Genomic DNA, 23,362 nt, shown 5'->3' with positions numbered 1-23,362 from the left:
TGAAACACTTGGGATTCTGCTCAGAATTGGTGTACTTCTTGACAGGTTTTCTAGTGCAGTATGAATTTCTAGTGTAGTACCTGTACTTTGAGCCTTCCACAAATGGCACTTCTGTGATGGATTATACCAACCCCCTTCTCCTGGGATGGGCAACAAGTTTTTTGTTTGTTCACTCTTGGCTCTCCCAGGTTGGCTCCTCCAGCATCCTGAATGCTAAATCACACCCAAACTATATGGGGTATAAAAAGGCCAACATCTCTCCACCTTAGAGCCAGTTGCCTTAAGGGTAGAGTTTTCTAAGGAGGATATGACTAATACTACCCATATAATCCTTCATTTTATTTCTATGCTGCAGCACCAAACTGGAATCAAGAGAGGGAGACAAGCTCCCCATGCTCAGCAGCTGCCATTTTAAGGAGAAATGAAGAATGCCTCTAATATCGTTCTTCTTTGTCTTTAGTAACCAGCGAATGCTCTCCTGGAGCTTACACCTGTGCATGATATCAAGCTTCTAGTGTGGTGCCTGGTTCTTGATTTTTTTTTCATTTTAGGCTGAAAGTGGGAACTTTTCCACAATGAATAATAATCCAAGATACAAACCATGCCAAATGCAAAAACAAAATAAAGGGCACAGTGGTCATGTTCCAGCCCAGCATATGACTGCATAGTACACACTGGCAAGACCCCATATTCATGGGAACAAGACAGAAAGAGAAATATTGCTGAACCTAGGATTTTTTCTTCAGCTGTCTCAACAGTTACCCATCATAAAGACCCTTGAAGTCAGCCATGACAACATTTAAATTATGTGGACAAAATTCAAACTAGGACAATTATATAAAGAAAAAGTTAAAAGAAGAAACACCACATGCAAATATATTACAGTTTGGCAAAGACAGTACAGAGAATAAGGTTATTATTCATTACGCAAAGTAAAAATAAATGCTAAAATTGCACTGGTGTTTAGGAGAAACGTTAACATGCCTGACAAAGTAGGAACGATGACATATCTAGAGGAGACAGACAGATAAGGCAGGGTAAGAAATACGATGCAGGCTGCTTGCTTCTTCTTGGCCAATGTGGGAGGGTTCTGAAAGTATCATCAGTCACACAAGTGGGTGAGAAGACCATTTTGACCCATCACACTGCCCACACAGACCCTGAGACCTTGTAGACATACACACGGTAAGAGGCCATGTTCTTAACTCAAAGGAAGATGGCCGTTTGCCAAGGTGATGGCTTGACGGGCACAGTGGACAAAAAAAAAAAAACAGCTCAAAAAATGACAGATGATGGGATAGAAATGAAGGAAGGGCAAGGCTGTAACTTATGCAATATCAACAGTGATGATGCTGGTTTGGATGCAAGTAGTTCATAAATAGAACTGCTGAAGGAACTTTCTTTTGAGTTCTGTTATCAGAAAGTTTAAGCTCCAAGCATCCTTTTGACTAAGATAAACAAAGGAAACTGATCTGTGAAAGAAAAAAAAAGCATGTTAAACCACATAAAATTATGTTCCTCTGTTACAGTTCTCATCTGGAATCATACAGTGCATACATCCATGGAACTTAAGCTACATTTCTCTACCTGTCATGGTATCTGGCTTACTTTGAATGCTTTTGTTCCATCCAGCAAAAGTTCTGCAGTAGGGACCTGTCTTGTACCCAGCTTATCCTTCAGTCTCTGGACTTCAATGTTATTCAGTCTTCCATCCTCAGTAAACATCTCCAAGTAAAACAGGGACAGACCTTTTGACCCCTTAGAGACAGAAAATTTGACTTAAAGTTTCTTTTCAGTAAAAACAATTTCTCTCAAGTACATATACTTCATGTCACATAATGTAAATATAAATGATCAGGTGGTTCTTGTCTGCTACGACGACTATGGGAATCGGGGAGATATGATAATACTGCACCAGGTACTAGACTCCTACACAATTGCAAGGAAATTTACAAAGATACCTAATGCTTAGAATTATTTTATTGTGGCATTAGAAGGGACAAAGAAGATACAATGCACTCAAGTAAAAGTACTTTACATATAGTAACAAAAAAGGTGGCTGAAGAGAGGATCAACAGCGGGCCAACAGCATAAAACTTTTAGAGTTTAATACTAAACTTAAAATCAGAAACCCGAAACATGGTTAATAAAAATCACAATTTATCTAACAGCAAAAGGGTGGTTTATATTGCATTATGTCAGTTTTGCAGCTGTTTTTACATCGGAAAAAACAAATGGATGTTAAGGGAAAGGGTGTATGAACACCTCTGTGACATCAGAAAGAAAAAAAAACACATCCTTTAGCCAAGCACATATCAAAATTTGCATAACATTTCTTTCACTTTGTTAAAGTGGAACAAGTCCCCCGTAATCCAAGGGGTGGACTGTGGTACCTGCATCTTGAAAGATGGGAAATCTATTGCAACTTACTTTTCAGGCTGATGGAAGGCCAGGAATTAATGAAAATATTTCTATTTCTAGTCTTTTAAAATCAAAGTCTTTATTAAGGTGATTTTTGTACTAGTACACCAATTTTAGTAAAAGGTCGGAGGTGGCATTTTGACTTCAACAATTTCTGGATAAATTAGGGTGTTGTGGCTTTAAGCTGACGAGATTGGCTGCTGAGCACATGCTCCACTTGCGGCCTTTTAAAACTCAGGATACTCCAGTTGTGATATCTGAAGAAGTCTTGAGTTTATCCAAGACGAAAGCACTTAGCGTTTTCTTAGCTTTTTGATGGTTTATGTTGGAAAGTGATTTTATTAACCTTGTTTCAGGTTTCTGATTTTAAGTTTAATAAACTCAAAGTTTTACACTGTTGGTCCAAAGTTGACCCTCTCTTTGGCCACTTTTTTGTTTTAAGACTGTGTGAGTTTCAGTGCTTTTTGTGTTTATACTTTACATATAGTAGTCATATATTTCTTAAGTACTTTAATAATATAACCATTACATGCAAGTGCTTATGGAAGCCGAGATGCAACTTTCTACTTTATGCAGCTACCAGGCATTGTCTCCACAGAACAATTCAAGTCTCAAAGTACTGAAACACTGTGGATACTGAATAACCAAAAAGTGATAAGAATATTACAGATAATCCATAAAAAATATCTATGAAAATAAAGACAGAGGCATGTATATGTTGCACTAAAATATGTGAACATATCTGCTATCATAAATGAAAAGGAAGAACCTACTGCAACTGACAATTTCTGTCTCTCTCTTAGGAAAAACATATTAGTGTTATATTTAGCCATTTCTCCGAACAGTGAAACTGATGGACTAGTAGCCTTGCTACATTTTCCTCATGACAAGAGGACCACCAGCTAGCTCAAGCACCTTCGCCATTTCATAAGCCCTTGCTTTACTGTGAAATTCTAGATTCAGTTACACTAACTTTTCAGAGTTTCTATAAAAAATATGGCACGACATAAATGCAACTGTGAATTCCTGAAGAACCCCTGAAGCTGAAAAGCTAGTTGTCCAGTGTTCTTGAAAGTCCTTCGGATATGACAACTTAGAGGGAGCTAGGTGGGCAGATTGTTCCAGTGTCTTGACAGATACAAGCCAACTCCAACATTCTATTAAGTACCCAAGTTCATGAGGTCCAAGTTCTAGTCAAAATAACCAGACTGAAGTGTTTGGCAAAAGTATGTAAGCTACACCAAGTAGCAGCAGCACAAATTTATTCTAATGGTAATTTCATAGAAAGGCTGTGGATGTAGTTTGAGCCCTGCCAGAGTGTGTTTTCAATTCAGAATGCAAGGATCTATTACAAGAAGAGTAGCAGAAGGTAATGTAGTTTCATATCCAAAATGTTGTGCCCCTAGTTACTTTGTGACAATTTTTAGTATTTGAGAAGATGAACAGTTGGCCATCCTTCCTGAATTATTTTGTTCTGTGAAGGCAAAACTTATGAGTCTGTGCACAACTAAAAAATGCAGCTGATATTCTCCTCTACTCAAATGCTTTGCAAAGAATAATGGGAAATGTATGGACAGATTCAAATTAGACTGTGTGGCCACTTTGGCCATAAAAGATGGGTTAGTCCTCAATGTTAGTATGTCTTCAGGCCTGGAGTTCTGAAATTCATTTAGCAGAAGTATCGGCTATCAGTAGGAGGGTCTTCCAAGACAGGAATTAAATATCAGAGGGACTTCCAAGATGGCTGCACATTGAATAATAGCTTAATTCTAGCTCTCCAGTGTGAAAACAGAAACTCAGCAGAGAAGGTAAGTAGACTTGTGTTTATGGTTAAATTTCAGTAACTGGCAAGTAATAGTGCTGCCTGGATGCCAGGAAAAAAGAAATACAGAGGATCTGGAAAAAATCAGTTAAAGTGAGGAAGAAACAGTGAGGATAATTCTGTAGCTGTTCAGCAAAATACAATGCTATCTCCAGACATGAATTCCAGTAACCTACAGGAAGATACAAGACAACTGCATGAAATACAGATGAAGTATAGCAACACAAACAAAAGGTTGGAAAAATGGAAGAAGCTTTAAACAGATATTCAGATGAGGTGATAAAGTTGCAAAACTCGAGAGGTCGAAATGAAGAAAAGGATGGCTGAATGTAAGACTGCTCATGAACAGATGATTCAAAAAACTAATTAGACGACAGAACATGTAGGGAAAACTTGAGATTTTCAGCTATACCAGAGAAGTTGGAAGGAACAGACTGCATTAATTTTATGAAAGCACAAACAAGCCACAGGACTGATCTTCCACAGCAATTGTTAGCTGAAAGAGCACATTGTGTCTATACTCCAAACCTGGCTATTAGAAAGCAACCAAGGCCTTTAATAGTAAAGGTGCAAGTTTACCAGCAGAAGGAGTTGATTTTGAAAAAAAAATGTGGCAGAAGGACAAAGTACTAAAAGTGGGAGACAGCAGAGTGTTTGTGGATAATGAATACTCATTGTACACCAGGCAAGAAGAGGAGCAAATTTATTCCACTATTCAGGGAATGTTGAGATGTAGGTGTGAGATTCAAACTGCTATACCCAGCAGTCTTCAAAGTATTTTTCCCTGGAGGGACAAAATCATTTTTTGATGAAGTATATGCTAAGGATGAAATACAAAAGTTTGTCCAAGAAAAAGTAAGCTAAGAAACAGAAGGAGATTCTGCTTCTTGTTCTTTTGGTAATAAAGACCCAGAGAGAGACCATACCTGTGAAACCTTATCCAGTGTTTCAATAGAAAATGTTGGAGAAGGAAGGGAGCACGAGAGTTGACTAAAAAATTGAGAGTATGTTGGAAATGAAGCAGAGACAGGATTTGGGAGATGCAGATAAACAAGAATAAAACCAGCAACAATGTGGGTTTACAATGCAATAATTACTTATTTATTTATTGATGGACAGGGAAAGTCCACTGGGCTTGAGATCTACTTTCAGTGGAGGCCCAGGAAGAAAAGCTCCAAGTTGCATGAAAATCATTACATGAATTTGTAAGGAGACAATTACTTATAAATCAAGTGAAATAATACAGTAAACTATCTAAACAGCACATTTGTTGTAAAAAGGCACAATACAGTAACAATGGAACATTAGCATGTAGGAAAAGTACACAGTTAGAAATATTTAACAATACAGCTCAATTTTTTTGAGGGGGATAGGAAAATGGAAATAAGTGTAGTGGGAAGGTGGAATTAGAGAGTTAAACTTAAAGGTAGGATAGATACAGTTAGAATCTTATAGCTAGGTGGTGGGAATATGTAGATTATAGGTGGCAGGTATTTAATGGTAGCATTAAAAGTAGAAAGTGACAGAAGAGAAATTGTGTTAAGACAGTTGCATAGATATGTGGAGTAGGAAACTAAAGATTACGGATAACTTATACGGTGTCACAGTATGATGCATACTAGCTTAGTCTGCAAAGCTATGGAAAGGTTCATCATGGACCTCATAAATAAATATATGGGGAATCTACAGACACTGGATCCTACCCAGTTCGGCTTTGTTAAGGGCAGATCCTGCCTCTTAAACCTGGTTGATTTCTTTGAAACAGTCACCAAGGCCATTGACGAGGGGAAGGTGGTCCACACAGCCTACCTGGACCTCGCAAAAGCCTTCGATACAATACCCCACTCGGGCATTATAGATAAGCCCACCAGCTTAAATATAAACCCCTATGTCACTAGATGGGTTGCAAACTGGCTCAAGGACAGAACCCACATGGTTAGAATTGCTGGAGCCATGTCAGACTCCAAACCAGTTACAAGTGGCATCCCACAAGGCTCAGTCCTGGGACCTCTCTTGTTCGGTATATATTTCTTGGAGGTACAGGCCAACATGGAAGGACTGTGGCTGACTAAGTTCGCAGATGACTGCAAACTGGGCGCCATAATCAACTCTCCAGTCGACACAAGCATCCTCCAAAAGGGCCTCACAGAAACAGACAACTGGTGCCAGAGCCATGGCCTCAAGCTAAACGCCAAAAAATGTATAGTCATCCCCTTTGGCAAAAACAAAGTGCCCACAAATTACCACATAGGTAGTAATCCATTAAGTACAGAAGAAGTAATTAGGGACCTGGGGACCCAAGTTGATAGCAATCTCTCATTTGACAACCACGTGGCCAAAGTTGTTAGAAAAACATTTTATATAGCCCACCTAATCATGAAGGGATTCACATCTAGATCAGGGGAGGTCATCGTGCCTCTTTACTCATCCCTCATCAGGCCCATAATAATGCTCCTTTCGGGATGTACCTTACCAGACACCTGCAGCAACTGGAAAGACCCCAAAAGTACCTCACCAAGAGGATCATAGGGCTCAAACAGATGCCATATGCTGCCCGGTTAAAGAAACTCCAGCTCTACTCAGTGGCATACCGCCTGCTCAGAGGCGATCTGTGCCTGACGTATAAAGCCATGTCCAACCCGGAATTAATGGACATGCTGCACCTCAGAAAATCCAAATCCCATCGAGCCACGCTCGAGAGACTTGAACCTCAGCACTGAAATAAATAGGACATGCTGGAGGGACAGATTCATAACCCAGAGGCTCCCTTCACTCTGGAATAAAATCCCAGTCCAGGTTAGGCAGAGTCCTTCACTGACTCTCTTCAAGAGGAATCTTGATGAGTGGATGGGAGATCGTAGGTTTACCCCGGGTATCACTTCTGTGTCACTGTTAGACAGAGGCACAGTATACTAACCTCGAAAAAGGGCATAGCAAAATTAATTTAAAATGGGTGGCGAAAGCAAAACACACTCTGGCTAGGCTTATAAATGCCCTAGGGCAGATAGCCTAGTATGAACCTATGAACATAAGTACATTTGTTATGTGAAACAGTTTTGCTAGATTAAGGAGGCTGTGAATATGGGTTGAATAAGCAGCTGGGGTTATCAGTGAGATGCTGTTTTAGTTTTCTTTTAAAGGAGATTACGTTGTCTAATTCTGTAACTAATGATGGGAGGGCATTCCACAGCTTAGTTATGGAATGGGAATAGAGGCAGCTACCTGCTCTTTTACTAGGTTTTGATACTTTAAGTAGGTGTTTGTTGTTGGATCATAGAGTTTTTGATGGAACGTAAGGTTCAAAAATATTTTTCAGGGAAGGGCAAAACTCAGGTTTATAAATGAGTTTATGGGCAAAGGTAAGTTGTGTGTAATGTATTTAGTGCAAATTCTAGCTAGTTTAGTTCTCTAGTGGCCTGGCAATGGTGGGTGCGATTTGGTTGGGCTGATGGGAATTTTGCAATCTTATAATTACAGGACGGAAGTTTGTGTTGCAAAGAGTTGTGGAGACTGGTGAAGATAAGAGGCCCATATAGTAAGGTTGGAAGGAGAAGACTTTTTGAAAGTTTTATTCGGATGGATTTGTCTAAGTATTGTTTCTGTAAAGTTTGCCTAATTTGAAGTGAGTCTTTTTTACTGCGTATTAATATGCAAGTCAAAGCTAAGTTTGTTGTCAATAATAATTCTTAGCAGTTTGGCCTGATTTACTAACCCTGTTTGGGTTTTGTTTATGGAAAACATAGTAAAGTCTGCGGGAACCGGTTTAGATGCAAAGAAGAGTAGTTTAGATTTACTAGGGTTACATCATAGCTGTGACTGGTTTAGCCAGAGTTCTATGGACATAAAGGCCTTTTGTGTTAACTTTTGGAGGACAGAGAAGTTATTGGAGGTACAGATTATAGCTGAATCGTCTGCATATTGTATGGTAGTACAGTCAGAGGGAACTTTATGTAGGTCATGGCAGAAGAAAATCTGGAAATATTGGACTTTTTCAGAATTTGTTAGACTTGTGGGGACTCAAGCATATGCCCTACTTCATGTCATTAATGTTTGAAAAAGTGCTTTTGGGAGGGGATGAAGAGGGAGAAAGTTAACTGCAAGTAAAGGTTTATTTTCTTAAATAGTACTATTTTTGTGGTGTGTGGTTCTCTTTACATGCTATAAAGTAAAGTTTCCTCAGTTATTTGTTAGTATAATAGGGACTGTAAACAGCTGCTGCTATTCTTTTCTTTCTCCCACCTTCTCTCTCTCTCGTTCAGTTTTAAGAAATGTAGGTACTGCAATGTAAAAGAAAAAGCCTGATTAAAAATGCACAACAAGAGAAAAATGAATGTGCTTTTTCTCATTCCTGCATAGTGGAATGACTATATGAAGGACCTTAGATTGATTTGGCAATAGGTTTTAAGAGACAGCAAGTATGAAAAAGAATACTGAAACATTATGAGGCTTTTTTTCTAGCAAATACGTTTGCTTAGTAGCAATTCAGTAGCTGGTCTTCATGTTTCCATGGAAACAATCTGATATAGAGAAACTGGCTACAGTCAGGTAGAGTGTGTCTGGCTAAGGAGAAAAAACAAAAAAGAGAAATTGGCTAGGACATAATGTTCTCTGAAAGCATTCAGGGATATTCCCAGCTGGGAGAGCTATAAAGCTAAGATAAAAAAAAGTATTGGCACTTAGTAGAAGCAGAGGGTGCACCACACATTTTAGCATGCATAACCTTTCTTCTAGGTTAACTCAAGTCTGTAACTGTGGTTGTCAGTTTGGGACTTCTGTTCCTATTAGGAGGGCAAAACTTGAATATCTGAAGATGTACACAGTTTTGTCTGTTAGTATTAAGTTAATAGATTTTAGGGGGTATTTGAGGTGGTTTTTTTTTAGGGCCATCAGTAAAACAAAAAAAATTGTAGGATGTGACTAAGGCTCAAAATGGATATGACAAGAAACAACTGTGTAAAAGTTCAACCTGCCAAACAGTGTACACATGTAACACAAAAGCTGGAACAAGACATTTAACAAAAAAGGTGTTATACACAAAAGGTGGGAATAACAACTTTTTAATGCAATGACGCTTTTGTACATACCTCTCAACCGTACCAAATTCCTTGGTAAATACCGGTTTGGACGGCAAAATATTGGGGTACCATGAATTCCGGCGTGGCCCCTTTAATTTTCGAAATTCCTGGGGGTTTTCTGAAGTTTTTTTTTGCTGTTCCTGACGTCATCATGTGCAGGGTGTGCACAATGATGTCAGCATGAGGCAGATAGCTGCCGAGCATTTCTACTTAATTTAAATTCACTGTCTTCTCACTGCATTGAGTCTTTTATGTACGTGCTCAGACTCACTGTGATCTTAATACAAGATTGCCTCTGGTTCTGCATTGCAAGTGTACTTTTAGACAATGTAAGTTCCTGCTGCAACTGCTTTTGAATAAGTGGACTGCTCTTGCTTAAGGGCTCGACCAGAAAGTTTGACACTCAATCTCGCTCGCTCAAGTGCTACTTCTTTGGTTGTTATTGTATTTTATGTGTGTAAGTGTTAGTTATTTGGTTACTGCTCTGCACAAGTGGCAATTTTCACTCAGTCTGGAAACTGCTTTTGAATATCATACCCAATCTGGTAACTGCTTTTGAATATCGCTAGTTCTTTGGTTTGTGTAACTGGCATTTTACACTCAGTCTGGTAACTGGGTAACTGCTTTTGAATATCGCTAGATGGCTCATGCTTTTGAATATCACTAGCTCAAGTGGTTCAAGTGTTCTGCATTTTGAATGTTTCGACAAAGAATGTAACTGCTTTACACTCAGTCTGGTAACTGCTTTTGAATATTGTGAGTGAGTGAGTGAGTGTGTGAGTAAGTGAGTGAGTGAGTGTGTGAGTGTGTGAGTGTGTGAGTGAGTGAGTGAGTGAGTGTGTGAGTGTGTGAGTGTGTGAGTGTGTGAGTGTGTGAGTGTGTGAGTGTGTGAGTGTGTGAGTGTGTGAGTGTGTGAGTGTGTGAGTGTGTGAGTGTGTGAGTGTGGGTAAAATAGCCAAGTAATGGGACATTGGAATGGCTGCAGGGGGACTCTGGGGCCATATTTTGGTAGTCTGTTCTTCAGTTTGGATTTGAAAATAGGTATCACACAATCCTACTGGTGTGGGTGGGGTTACATAATTATGTATGCAAATTATATATCATCAGTGTACAGATTTGTACCTATTTTTCATGGGCCTTTGTCTAGTTTTTGAGAGGTATGTTTCTGTAATGTCAATGGTCTCACAGATAAATACAAAAAAAGAAACAGTAGTGAACTATATAAAAAAATGTAGAGTGCAAATAGCTACGTTACAGTAGACACACTTAGAAACAATTGAACATATGAATTTGATAAAGAAAGTTTTTCAGGATGGTTATTCAGAGGGATACCTGGGACAAAGGTATTGGGGACTACATATACTGATTGCAAGAGGCACTCCAATACTGACAGAAGAGGACAAAAAAAGATAATAATAGAAGATTTGTAGTGCTAAGGGGCTACTGGAAAGGGAGGAAGATTACACTGGCTTGTATTTATATTCCACCTAAAACTGCTATAATGCAGCTTAAGAAAATTCTGAAAGAAACTGTCAGTTTTCAGCATGGAATATTACTTATAGGTGGGGACTGGAATGTGATTTGCAGCAGTGAAGATGTGTCTGGGGACACAGAAGGAAAAAGTATAACAAAGGAGGGTAGAGTTTTGAAGAAATTTGCGAAAATATTTGGCATAGAAGATGTGAATTCAGTAAAAGGAGTGAATTTACACATTATTCCCAAGATATAAAAACTGATCTAGGCTAGACAGAATTTACATTTCACAAGAACACGTTCATTTACCTGAAGGCCTTGATACACACCCAATAACTACTTCAGACCATGTGGCAATAATAACTAAAATAAAAACACAAGGAAATTAAATAAAAATGAGACACTGGTGCTTTGGCAACTATCTGCTGAAAAGAGCGGAATTTAAGGAATGGGTAGTGGAAATTATTCAGGAGCTATTAGAGAGGACAGAAATTTTTCCTCAAAATATAGCTAGGGAGTGGGATAAAATTAAGGTGGAGTTTAAAAATAGGGTGGAAATAAAAGAAAGGGAGCTGTGGTTAAGAAGTAACAAGAATTATTTAGGACTGACAAATGTTAAAGTATTGCAGAATGGGGAGAATCTCACAAAACAAGAAGAGGATCAACTACAGAATGCTAAGCAGAAAATAATGGATTAACTCAATAATATGCACAAGTTTAGAAAAACTGCGGTTACGCAACTGTTTGATAAGAACACTAGAGCACAAAAACGTTTAGCGCAACGACTCAGGCAACAGAAAGTAGAAAGGGCTGTCGCCAAGCTTAGGAAGCATATAACAAGGAAGGTAACAAGAGATCCTGTAGAGGTATTAGAAATATTTCAGAAATTCTATGCAAGTCTATATAAAGCCGAGAAATATGGAAATCAAGAAAAGATACAAATGGAAATGTTTATGGAAGAATTAAATATACCAAGGTTAGAGGTAGATGAGTCTAAATTACTAATGGTTAGGACACAAGGAGATGAGATAAAAATTGTGATGTACAAGTATAATCAATCTACAGCAAAGTCCCCAGGAATAGATGGTATTCCTGTGGAAGTTTGGAAGCTAGAAGGGAAAAAACTGAAGATCTGAAAGGTTTTGTTTAACAGTATTTTAAGAGGAAGAGAAGTACCAATATCCTGGAAGAAAGCAGTGGTAGCTGTAATACCTAAAGAGGGTAAAGATCCATTAGACCCAGCTTCATACAGGCCCATTTCAATACTAAACCATGACTATGAAGTGTTTATGTCTATAATAGTTAAAAGAATAAAAAAATATGCCAAAATGGATAGATACGGATCAATGTGGTTTTGTGGAGGGGAGGCAAACATTTGACAACATTAACAGAACATTGATGATCAGAGGGAAGCAGAATATAAGAAAATACCATTGTTGTTGGTGGGTCTTGATGTACAGAAAGTATTTGATAGAGTAAGCTGGGACTTTATGAGCAGGGCAATGGAAGCATTTGCATTTCCTGAAAAAATTATAAGGTTGATTAGGAGGATACAGGAGAGATCGGAGATGAAAATTAAAGTGCGTGGGGTGTCCTTTCTGATAATTTCTGCTTGAGGAGAGGAACCAGGCAGGGATGTCTTCTCTCCCCTTTATTTGCATTATATTTAGAACCACTGGCAAAGAAAATACAAGACTCTGAAATTCAAGGATATAGCTGGTATGGTAGTGAAGAAAACCTGGTTGCATTTGCAAATGATATTTTACACCTGACAAAACCAGAAAGAGACATTAAAGTGCTGTGCAACATTTTGAGACAGTTTCAAATCTTTTCGGGATACAAAAGTAATGAAGCTAAAACAAAGGCAATAGTAGTAAATTATGTACACAAATTGGTTCAGCAATATCCTTATTTATGAGGACATGATAAAATGAAGTATTTAGGAGTATGAATTAAAAATGATTCTGGTGTGGGAGCTAAGTACACGTTGGAAGAGACTAAACAAAAGATAATACAAAAACTGAGAAAACTGAAGCTTTATTATATGGTTGTGAATATTAAGATGCAAGCAGTCGAAATGTTTTCAGTCCCTTTACTCTTATACACAGGTCAGGCATATCTTTAGCAACCAGAGAAGTTACAGATAGTAATTAATAAATAGCTGAAGGACTTTACCTGGGAGGGGAAGACGGCAAGAGTCAAGTGTGATAAACTGAGTCTTCCAGCAGAACAGGGTGGATTGGGGTTACCCAATTTGAAAGACTATTTCAGAGCTACACAGTTAAGGCTCCTATACATAGAACAAGCAGAAAACAATAACTCAAAGTGGAAAGAGATTATGTTAAAACAGAGGGGAAACTCAAGAAAAAAGGAGAGACTAGGATTTTTGGATGCAGGCCTTTCAGGAGAATAACAATAATCATAAAGAATATTATATCCATAAAGTAGCAGAAAGTATTCCAAGTACTAAGCCAGCACATGAATGGAGAAAGGAGATTATCCCTAATTGGAGTCATTCCTATCGGCAGACAGACAATAGGCAAGAGGGGGCTAGAATTTACTGGAGAAAACTTGCAAAGGAACCAAGGTATTGGGAGCAAATAACTAGAGAGAGAAATATGACAGAATGGGAAGATGCCAAGAATTTATGTGGACTGTAGGTTAGAGATTGCCTTCCCTACCAAGGCTTGATAGAGTTATAGGCAAAGAGGAAGAAATAGGGGGTCCTAAACAAATGATCTAGCACTGGTACAGTTTTTAGTATAAATTGGAACAGAAGCTGCCATTAAAAAATAAATTAGTAGTAGAGCATATAAAATATTGCATTACAACTATATAAAGGTTAAAAAGGATTAGGAAGAAAGATTAGATAAGCAATTCACAAAGAAACAATGGGAGGACATATGTAGGTCTCCCAAACACGCAACAAAATCTAGAAAAATTAGCATTTTTGTTTGGAATGTTTATATAGATATTTCTATACCCCAAGTAGACTCCAAAGAAATTTTCCTCAGGTAGACAACAATTGTAAATGTGATGGGGAAGAAAGAGGTAATTGGGAACACATTTTCTGGGAGTACAGTGAGTTGGTGTACTTTAAGGGTTCCTTATGGAATGCACTGTCGGAGATGCTGGGTGAGCAGGATGGTGTTTTGAGGCAGATGATTTTTTCTGAGCTATGACACAGAATCTTAACTGCTTAAACATGGTAAGGCATTGGTGTCTCTAATTATGGTGGCTGCCAAAAAAGCAATTACTAGAAAATGGAAATCTACATCTAAATCAACTATATTAGAATTACTGAATTTAGTAACAGAGATAAAACAACTGTAACTGAGATCTTTAGAAAAAGGTAGGAGAAAACTACATATGAAAAAAGTGGGAAATGTGACAATTATACATACAGGGGATTAATGAGGTTTAAAAGAAGGAAGAACTTAAATGAGCTATGTAATGTTTGAAAACGATTGGGTAGATTATAAATGATGTATAATCTGATGTGCAACTGGGAGAGTGTCAGTATGGTTTGTGATGTAAAATGCTTGCAACTAGGATTGTGTCGGTGTGGTTTACTTTCATTTATATAAACATATGACTACTTATGTCTTAAGTGATGTTTTAATAAAGATGTTTCTTGTGTAAAAAAGGGGGCAGGAATTCAATATTTTATATAATGTTGCTTAGGCTATATGATATATAGCAATACATGTGAAGCATAATGTTTGTTAATTTTAACTTAATACAGTTTGACTTTTATATAAATATAAATGTTCCTATGTTACAAGTGATAATTCAATAAAGGTGTTTAAAAACAAAAGGAATTAAATATCAGTGGAGCTAGCAGGTTCAAAGGAAAAAATGTAAGTTTCTCCAAAATGGAGTTTAAATACCATGGTGGAGCAGGGAGAGTCAAGCGTGGTATGGAATAAATAAATACAAAAATAAATACATTAAAACCTTTTAAGAATGCTTTACAAAGTTTACGACAGGCTAAGGATGAAGTGGAAAAGCGTTGGTGGTAAGAGGACATGGTAGCTAAATGAAGTTTAATAAGGGAGTAATTAGTCCCTTTTTGAAATATGTCTACTAGAAAGTTTACCACTTGCGAAATAGGGACTAAGAAGCCATCTAAATGATGTTGGGGAGCCCAAACAAGAACTTTCCACTTCCCTTTACAGATCTTTCTAGTAAAAGGTTTTGAGGGGCTGTAATCAAATTAACAATTTCAGATGGAACGTATGGTCCCTGACCATCAGTGGAAGTCAAGAAAGCATGTGGTTAAGTGAAGGGAATATCTGTTTGGGTGAGGCTGCCTAGACAGGTAGGACAACAAAATATGGTGCTGAGGAAGAAGGGGTCATGTTTCAGATGAGGCTACAGCAGGGGAAACCAAATCTGGCAGGGTCAAAATGGGATTATGAGAACTACCTTGACTCTGCATATTTCTGTAGGGGAAACACCTACAAGAGCCCTGTGGGACAAACATGAGAGAATGCATCTCTTGGGGGAAGCACCTTCTGAAGGACAATGGAGAAGAATCAGTCACATTTGGTGTTTCAGGGTAAAGCAAAGAATGCAACAGGGCTCTCCCACTTTCAGAAAATCTTGAGTGCTGCTGAATTGTTGAAAGACAATTTGTGTGGGAGAAAGATCTGTCTGCTCAACCTGTTCATAATAACAAAGTCCCCGGTATACATGTTGCTAAGAGAAAGCAAAGTGATGTTGCATCCCATTCCCAAACCCTCACTGCTTCTCTGCTTAGGGGGTAAGATCAGTTTCCTCCTCTGCCATGATGTCTGAGTGAACTGACACTGCATCTTAGGGAAGCACGGACTGATGAGCAGGACCACTCATGTCAAAGACACTGATGTGCAACTTGGTCTCTTGGAAAGTCCATGTCACTTGAACCATCCCTTTCTAGATAATACCCCCCATTACAGTAAGGATGCATCTGTAGTTACTGTGGTAGTGGGTACAGATGGGACAAAGGGGTTCCTATATTGAGGATGTCTGGATTTGACCACCAGAGCAGGTGTTTTATACAAATTTTTGAAGGCTTTATACTTTGTGAAATTGGCTGTGCTGCTTCACTCGTGTGTTACGAAAACCCCCATGTTGAGCCTGCCATGTAATACCATCCAAATAGAAGCTGCCATAACTCATAGCACTTTGAGAACACATCAAAGCACTTTGAGAACGTCATCAAGTGACTGGTTATGTGATAGATCAAATAATTCCATAACTATGGCAAATATACTGTCTTTGAGTAGCTTGGCCTTCTAGCTCACTAAATCCAAGTAGCAGCCAATAGAGGTTAGGAACAGTGAGGGATTCAGTTATAACTTTGCTACTTTGATTGTGAAAGAACATGCATAACTGGAGTAAACATTGTTTTGCTGGAATAAGTTTTTCCAATAGTAGGTGTGGCAATGAGGCAGTTGTCTAGGTAGGGGAAGTGAGCTCTGACTGCAGCAGGGATTTTGGTGAACACCTAGAGAAGCTGTGGTGAGACCAAATGGCAGGGCTCTGAATTGATAATGACTAACACCCATGTAGAATCTCCTGGATGATCTCACTACTTTGATGTGTATGTATGTAAGTATGTATGTATGTATCCTGGAGATCCAAGGAGCACATTTGGTCTCCTGCCTGCAAGCACAGCAGACAAGCTGCGCCATGACCATCTTGAATGACTTCCTTCACATACTGATTCAGACAACCAAGGTCCAGAAATGGTCTGAGGTCCTGAGTCTTTTTGGGCACCAAGAAGAAGCAAAAGTAAAATCTAGACCCTCTCTGGTCTGGTGGGACCTCATGACTGACTCATTCCATTAGGAAATTATGCACCTCCTGCTGAGCCACTCTCCTTTGGTGAGGTGGTAAGAATGGCAGATGGAAGATATTTCCCTGATCCATTCATCCTGTGTGATAGCCAACCATGCAGACAGATGCAAGAAAAGAAATCTTCTGACTGCCACCAAAGCGGGACAGTCAGGCAGATGGAAGAGACTTCCCAGATCCATTTGTCCTGCGTGATACCCAACCATGCAGACTGATGCAATAAAAAACATCCTCTAACTGTCCCCAGAGTGAGACAGTTAGGCAACAGCTCAGGGTTCAAACTGGTGGAATCCTTGAGAGGATCCTCCAAACCTTTGCTGGTGAAGACTACCTCTGCATCTTTTGTGGCAGTTAGAAGAAAAACCCTCTCTGCTGTAGGGGCCTGTGTCATACTATTGCTTTTACTGAGACGCTTAGGATTTATGATGCAATGTTTTTGCACCTTTCTGATTCTTCTATGACTGAAAACCTAACTCCAACAGCTGTGATCATCTTGCCCTCTTACTCACACTGCAGCAGTCTGTCCTTAACTTTTTGCCTAAACAAGGACATTCCATCAAAATGAGTACTGAAGAAAGCCACCTTGAACTGCTATGCAAATTCTGTAAGGCATATCCAGGCCTGTGTGTACATTGCAATGTCTGAGACAGCATCAGCTGGAGCATCGTGTAATAAACTTATGGACAGTGAAGAAAGTACAGTTGTGTACACTTATCATAAATGTAGATGTTCGAGTGTATTCACTGTTGCAGTCATTACATTTGGGTTATCTGCCTGCAGGTAGCCCTCAGCCGGCCTGAATATCAAAGTCTTGGATTCCTGCGTCAGATGCTGTCTCTTCTTCCATGACGTCAGGTCGTCAGGGGTATAAAACATGCAGCCGACGCCATTACATTAGTTTTTCTTGCCCCAGATGTCAGGTGCCCCCAGTTATATGTTAGGTTACACCTCCAACAAAAAGCAAACACACCAGAAAGTTGAAATACACTAAATAAGAAGAAAAGTATAGCCAAGAGAAGTCAGGGGGCTGGAGGGAGGGTAACCAGGACTGCAACAGTGACTACACTCGAACATCTACATTTATGGTAAGTGTACACAACTGTACTACGTTCTTCGTGTTTCACTGTTGCAGTCATTACATTTGGGTAGATTCCAAAAGCTAAGGAAGGGAGGAGGAAGTTAGAGAGCATTAGGACCAGCTATTAAGCACTGCAAAACTGCAGTGGCAAAACCAGCTCTGGATTTAGAAAACATAGGCATGTGGTAATGCTTGGTGAAGGTATGTACAGAGCTCCAGGTAGCAGCTTCTAGGATATCCCTGGTAGGTACACCTCTGAGAAAGGCTGAAGATGCAGCCCTGGTGGAATGTGGTCTGATCCCCTGTGGGGTAGGTTTTCTATGGTGCTTATAACAGAAATGAATGCAATGGGTTATCCACTTGAAATGGCCTTCCCCCCTCTGCCCCTGCAGCAAAGCCAGCTAGCAGCTGTTCAGATTTTCTGAGAGGCTTAGTCCAGTCCAAATAAAATCGAAGTTGTTTGTGCACGTCAAAAGAGTACAGTATTCGTTCCCCTTTGTTTTCTGGAGTTGGGAAAAAAGTAGGCAAATGAATGGACTGATTAAGGGCCACACTAGACACCACCTTGGGCATAAAGGAAGGACTGGTCCTGAGGGACACCCATTCTGCATGGAAGATGATGGGCTCCACTGCCATGAGGGCCTGTAATTCAGACACTCTTCTTGCTGAAGTGATGGCTAGAAGGAAGACTGTTTTCCAAGAAAGGAATTTCAACTCTGCTGTTGCAGCTGGCTCAAAAGGAGTTAGAGTGAGGTTTTCCAATACAAAGTTAAGGTTCCAGGCTGGAGAAGGGGCTCTCCTGGGTGGTCTTAAATTTTTGGCCCATCTGAGGAATTGCTTTAGCAGGGAGTGAGAGAAGAGGGGTGGGTTCAGTATTATAATCAGCTGAAATGGCAGAGGCATGAATTTTAACAGACAAGAAGGAAAGGCCCTTGTGGAGCATCTCTGTTAAGTACTGAAGAATATGCGGTAAGCTGGGCACCGTTGTGCCCATCCCCTGAGCCTGGCTACAGGAACAGTATCTTTTCCACTTTTCAGCATAGGATTTTCTAGTACTAGGCCTCCTTGCCTCCAGAATGACATCTAGCACCTGCTTACTGAGGGATGCTATTGGAGAACCCAGCCAGGCTGCAAGGTTCAGGGTTTGAAGCTGAGAGTGCAAATCTGGCCCTCCTGCTGGGACAGCAGAGAAGGGGTCTGAGGCAGGTGCCATGGTTCCAGCAGTGACATACTGCGCAAGAGGGGGTACCAATGCTGGCGTGGCCAGTCTGGTGCAATCCATATTGTCCTTGGTTTGTCCTGTTTGATCTTTAACAGAACTTTCGAAAGGAGAGGCAGAGGGGGAAAGGCATAAACTGAGAGGCTTTCCCAGGTGAAGGACAGGGCATCCACTTTTCAAGCTTGACTGTGGGAAATCCTTGTGCAGAATATGTCCAATTGGTAGTTCTGAAGGGAGGTAAACAGGTCTATCTCTGGATTCCCCCATTTGTTTCTGAAAAGGTTGAATATCTTTGGTTCCAGATTTCACTCGTGGGGTCCATGAGATTTCTGCTTAGGTCTGCCAGTGAATTTAGCTCGTCTGGCAGGAATTGAGCTTGTAGGTGCACTTGGTAGCTCAAGGCTGTGTTCCACAGAGCCATGGTTAGTCTGCAGAGAGGGTACGAGTGGGTCCCCCCCCCCGCTTGTTTATGTACCACATAGTGGTGTTGTCTGTCTTTACCGATAATTGTCCTGGAAAAATGTGGTCCTTGAAGGCTGTCAGGGAATTCTGTACAGCTAACATTTCTTTTTGATGGATATGCAGGTGCATCTGACTCGGGTTCCATTTGCCCTGAATGCACTGCCCTGCGAAGTGAGCCCCCCATGCATAGTCTGATGCGTCTGTTGTTAGGGTTTGGGCGGCAGGGGGTAGAGTGAATGGGAGCCCCTTGTTTTGGCAGCAGGCCTCTGCCTACCAAAGGAACTCTGTCTTTATACAAGGAATCAATGATTCCAGATCCTGAGAATGTTGACACAATAGGCTTTTTAGATACCATTGTAGTTTCCTCATATGCAGTCTTGCATATGGAATTAGTAAAATGCAAGAGGCCATGAACCCCAGGGCTTGCAGGATTTTCCTTGCAGATAGCTGGGTCTTTGTGGCCAGTAGTCTGAAGTAGGCTGTCAAATAAACTTGTTTCTCTGGCGTGAGGTAAGCCATTTGGGAAGTCGTGTTTAAGCTTGCTGCCAGGAATACAATTTGTTGGCAGGGTACTAGATGTGATTTCTTTTCATTTATGGTGTACCCCAGTGAGGTTAGAAGTTTCTTTACAAATGCCAGATGTTTTAGTAGCATGTCCTGGCTTTCTGCCTGAATTAGACAATCGTCCAGGTATGGGTATATTTGAATATTTCTTTGCATGCAAAATGCAATGACTGGAGCTAGACACTTTGTGAATACCCTGGGCACAGTAGATAAGCCAAAGGTAAGTGCAGAGAACTGATAGTGCATGGAGCCTGCTCTGAAGCGTAGGTATATCCCACAAGATTCCCTTACTGGAATGTGCAGGTAAGCTTCCTTTAAGCCTAAGGTTGCCAACCAGGCATCTTTGCCTAGCATAGGAAGCAGCTGTTGAAGTGTTAGCATTTTGAATTTTGGGATTACCAAAAAGGTATTTAGAATAGAGAGGTCCAGGATAGGACGCCAGGAGCTGTCTTTTCTGGGTACCAGGAAAAGTTTTGAGTAAAAACCTTGTCCCATTTCTTCTGCTGGGACAGGTTGAATAGCCCTGATACTTAGAAGAGAGAGAACCTGCTGTTGAGCCTCTGCCCACTGATTTGGGAGTAGATAAGGTGTGGAAGTGGAATCTGTATCCTTGGAAAACTACATCTACAACCCATTTGTCCTGGGTAATCAGCTCCCAGTTTTTTGCATGCAGGGTGATTTTTCCCCCTAAGGGAGCAGGCAGTTGAGCAGGGCTTGGAAGGTTTAAGGTTAAGTCATTGTGACATTTTTCCATAGGGTGGTGTCTTACTACTTCCAGCTTTGGAAGTGGGAGCCCCCCACTGCTTAGGCCTGTGAGTACCTTGAGACCATAGCCTAGGTGGTCTGCTGTTCCTGGGTTTGGACTGAGAAGGTCTGGAAGTGACAGGAAAGGACCAATTCTTAGAAGGCCAATGGCTGCTAAATGTGGGAGGCTGTACTTGCAGGAAATCTTTAACAGTTTGCATAGGTTTAGCTTTTTCCTCCATCTTTTTAAGGACTTCTTGTTTTGTTGCCAAACAGGTGGTCTTGGTTTAAGAGAGCATTCAGTAATTTAGAGTTAACATGATCTGGCAAATTTTGCTCCTTAAGCCAAGCATGCCTTCTAAGTACAGACCCAGTGACAGCAGTCCTGCAAGATGCTTCTAGAGTCAAAACCACATTGCAAAGTATGTTTACCAACTTATTCAGCAGAATGCATTAAATCCTGTAATTCTTTATTTTCAGCACAGTCAGGAATCAACATAATTTTCTGTTTAAGTAGTCCCATAATATGCTGCTGATAATTTAACATATGAAGCTGGCAGTTTTAAGACCCTAATGGCCAAAGTAGCAGAAGTGGATACCTTCTTACCACATCTGTCCAAGGCCAAGGAATCTCTATCAGAGGGGGTAAGGTTTTGGCAGTAGTAGCCTTAATGCCTTTAGGTCCTTGGGAAATGTTCTCTGGGTCCACAGTAGGATTCTTGAAGAGGAACTTGTGATTGTCAGGTACTCTGTAACACCTGTCAGGCTTCCTGGGAGCTGGAGGTAAAGTGTCTGGGGCCAGGCTAGATTCCAAGAAGGCATCATCTACAATGTCCAGGACAGGAGTGACAGCTAAAGGCCTGTGTTGAGGGAGCAGTAAGAATTCCCTAAGCCTCTTTTTGGAGTCAGAGTAATCCTGGCTTTCCCAGCGGAAATGCTCCCTAAGAGTGTGCAAGGTTTCACCAAAAGAAAAATCTCCTGGAGGGGAAGCAGAGGGAATGGAATCCTCTTGATCAGAATCCTCATAGGTAGATAAGGGCAAATCCCGGTAATCAGAAGAAACAGAAATTTCAGAATCCTGATCAGAAGAATCAGAAGGAAAATCAGTTCTAGGTCTCTTAGAGGGTGAAGGGTGGCTTCCCCTAATTAAAGTAATAAGGTCTTCAGCCATTCTTATTTGTTTTTTAGGCATATAGGCCTGACCATGCGGTTTGGACATTGGTTTTCTAGGCGTGGGTCGAGTTTTAGGCCTTGAAATGCAAGTCAGTAGGCCTGAATACACCCTCAGAAGCCGGTGCCTGCACAGCAGCTCCGGACCCATCCAAGGTAGAGACATCCGCAGGTTCCATAGTCGAAGAAGCATCTCGCGGTATACCGGACTCCGAATGGGTCTCAGTAGAGGCCTGCGAATCTGAAGTAGCAGGTATCAGGGGCTGCGAAAGCACCTGATTGAATAAGACACAAAACCGACAGTGAGGGACGTCGTGGTCTGGGCCTAAGCAAGGAATGCAGTATGAATGAAAATCTTTATGAGGTATTTGCTTTCCACAGGTAATACAATTGTTAATTTTTACTGACATCGGTTAAGAGCAAGAAAAGGGACCCCCAACGAAGAACATGCAAAATTAATGGTCAATACTTTGGATTTTTAGCTGTGTATTCAGCTCATCCAGGGCAACTGTTTCTAAGTATTCATATCCTTGTCAGCTAGGGCCCTCTGAAACCTTATCATAGGCAACAAGTAAACAAATCATTACGATAGAAAAGGTACTTCAGGCATATACCTGCCCAGTAAATCTATGCATTATCCCTGGCCCTTTATTAGGAGGATGAATAGCTTGAGCATCCTATGGGAACTCATTTTGGTGACCACTGACACCACTAAGGAATCAACAACAAAAAAAACAATGCTCCAGTGTTGTCAGTCCTTGGGTATCCTCAACATTCCATCTAGAGTTTGTAGGACTGGTTCTGCTACATTATGTTCTCTCCATTGAGCAAAGCATATCAATAAGCATGTTGGGGGAATGGTACTATCCAGACCACTGGGAGTAAGGACCTTAAAGTCTCTTAACTTTGTTCTGTTGGGTCAACTGGCCATGACCTCCTCTGCCTCATCATTTCCAAGATGTGGCCAAATGAAGTGTCTTCAGGACAGGACTGGGGGATCCTCTCTCCTTTGTCAGGATCTGTAACTGGCGAGGGAAACTCAAAAGTGGAGTTATGTACTTCCTTTTGCACTGCCTCTTCCTAGGAGGGTTCAGAGGGGACTTATCTAAGATATCCTGAGTAGAAGGCATCACAAGCCTTGATAATTTCTGCTTATAAGGTCCTCTGTCCTGCAGGGACATGACAGACTAATATCTCAAAGTCTCAGCTTCAATTGTACCTATGGGTAGAAATTGCAAAGCATATACCTACTCCTGCACAAAGATTACCTTGGATCTCTTCTGCCAATTATCCCTTGTGAGACCCATCAGCCAAGATACTTGAGCCCAAAGACACTGGCACTGAAAGCATCAGTTTGGCAAAAACATTTCCAGGAGTGAGGTTACCTAGGAAAACTGTCAAAGAAGGATCAAATGCAGAGTGTTGATGTAAATGGCCCCAAAAGGGTCAGGACGAGAGTCAGCACCTAGTGCTTTGTGCCAAGCCCCTTTGGC

The 23,362-nt window shown here is 40.6% G+C and overlaps 1 protein-coding gene across 1 annotated transcript in view; it reads right to left on the bottom strand.

Annotated features, from left to right (window-relative positions):
- LOC122799363 (acyl-CoA dehydrogenase family member 11-like) overlaps positions 1-23,362 on the bottom strand; it is a 2,063,282-nt gene that overhangs the window by 1,420,915 nt on the left and 619,005 nt on the right. Inside the window, exon 6 of the mRNA XM_044068366.1 lies at positions 1,609-1,758. Coding sequence (XP_043924301.1) covers positions 1,609-1,758 — 150 coding nt within the window. The remainder of the gene's footprint in view (positions 1-1,608; positions 1,759-23,362) is intronic.

This window comes from Protopterus annectens, chromosome 4.part0 (assembly GCF_019279795.1).
Source record: "Protopterus annectens isolate FY-2018-M chromosome 4.part0, PAN1.0, whole genome shotgun sequence".
Taxonomy (NCBI): domain Eukaryota; kingdom Metazoa; phylum Chordata; order Ceratodontiformes; family Protopteridae; genus Protopterus; species Protopterus annectens.
Note: the sequence above shows the minus strand (reverse complement) of the source record. Positions and strands in the feature narration are given on the sequence as shown.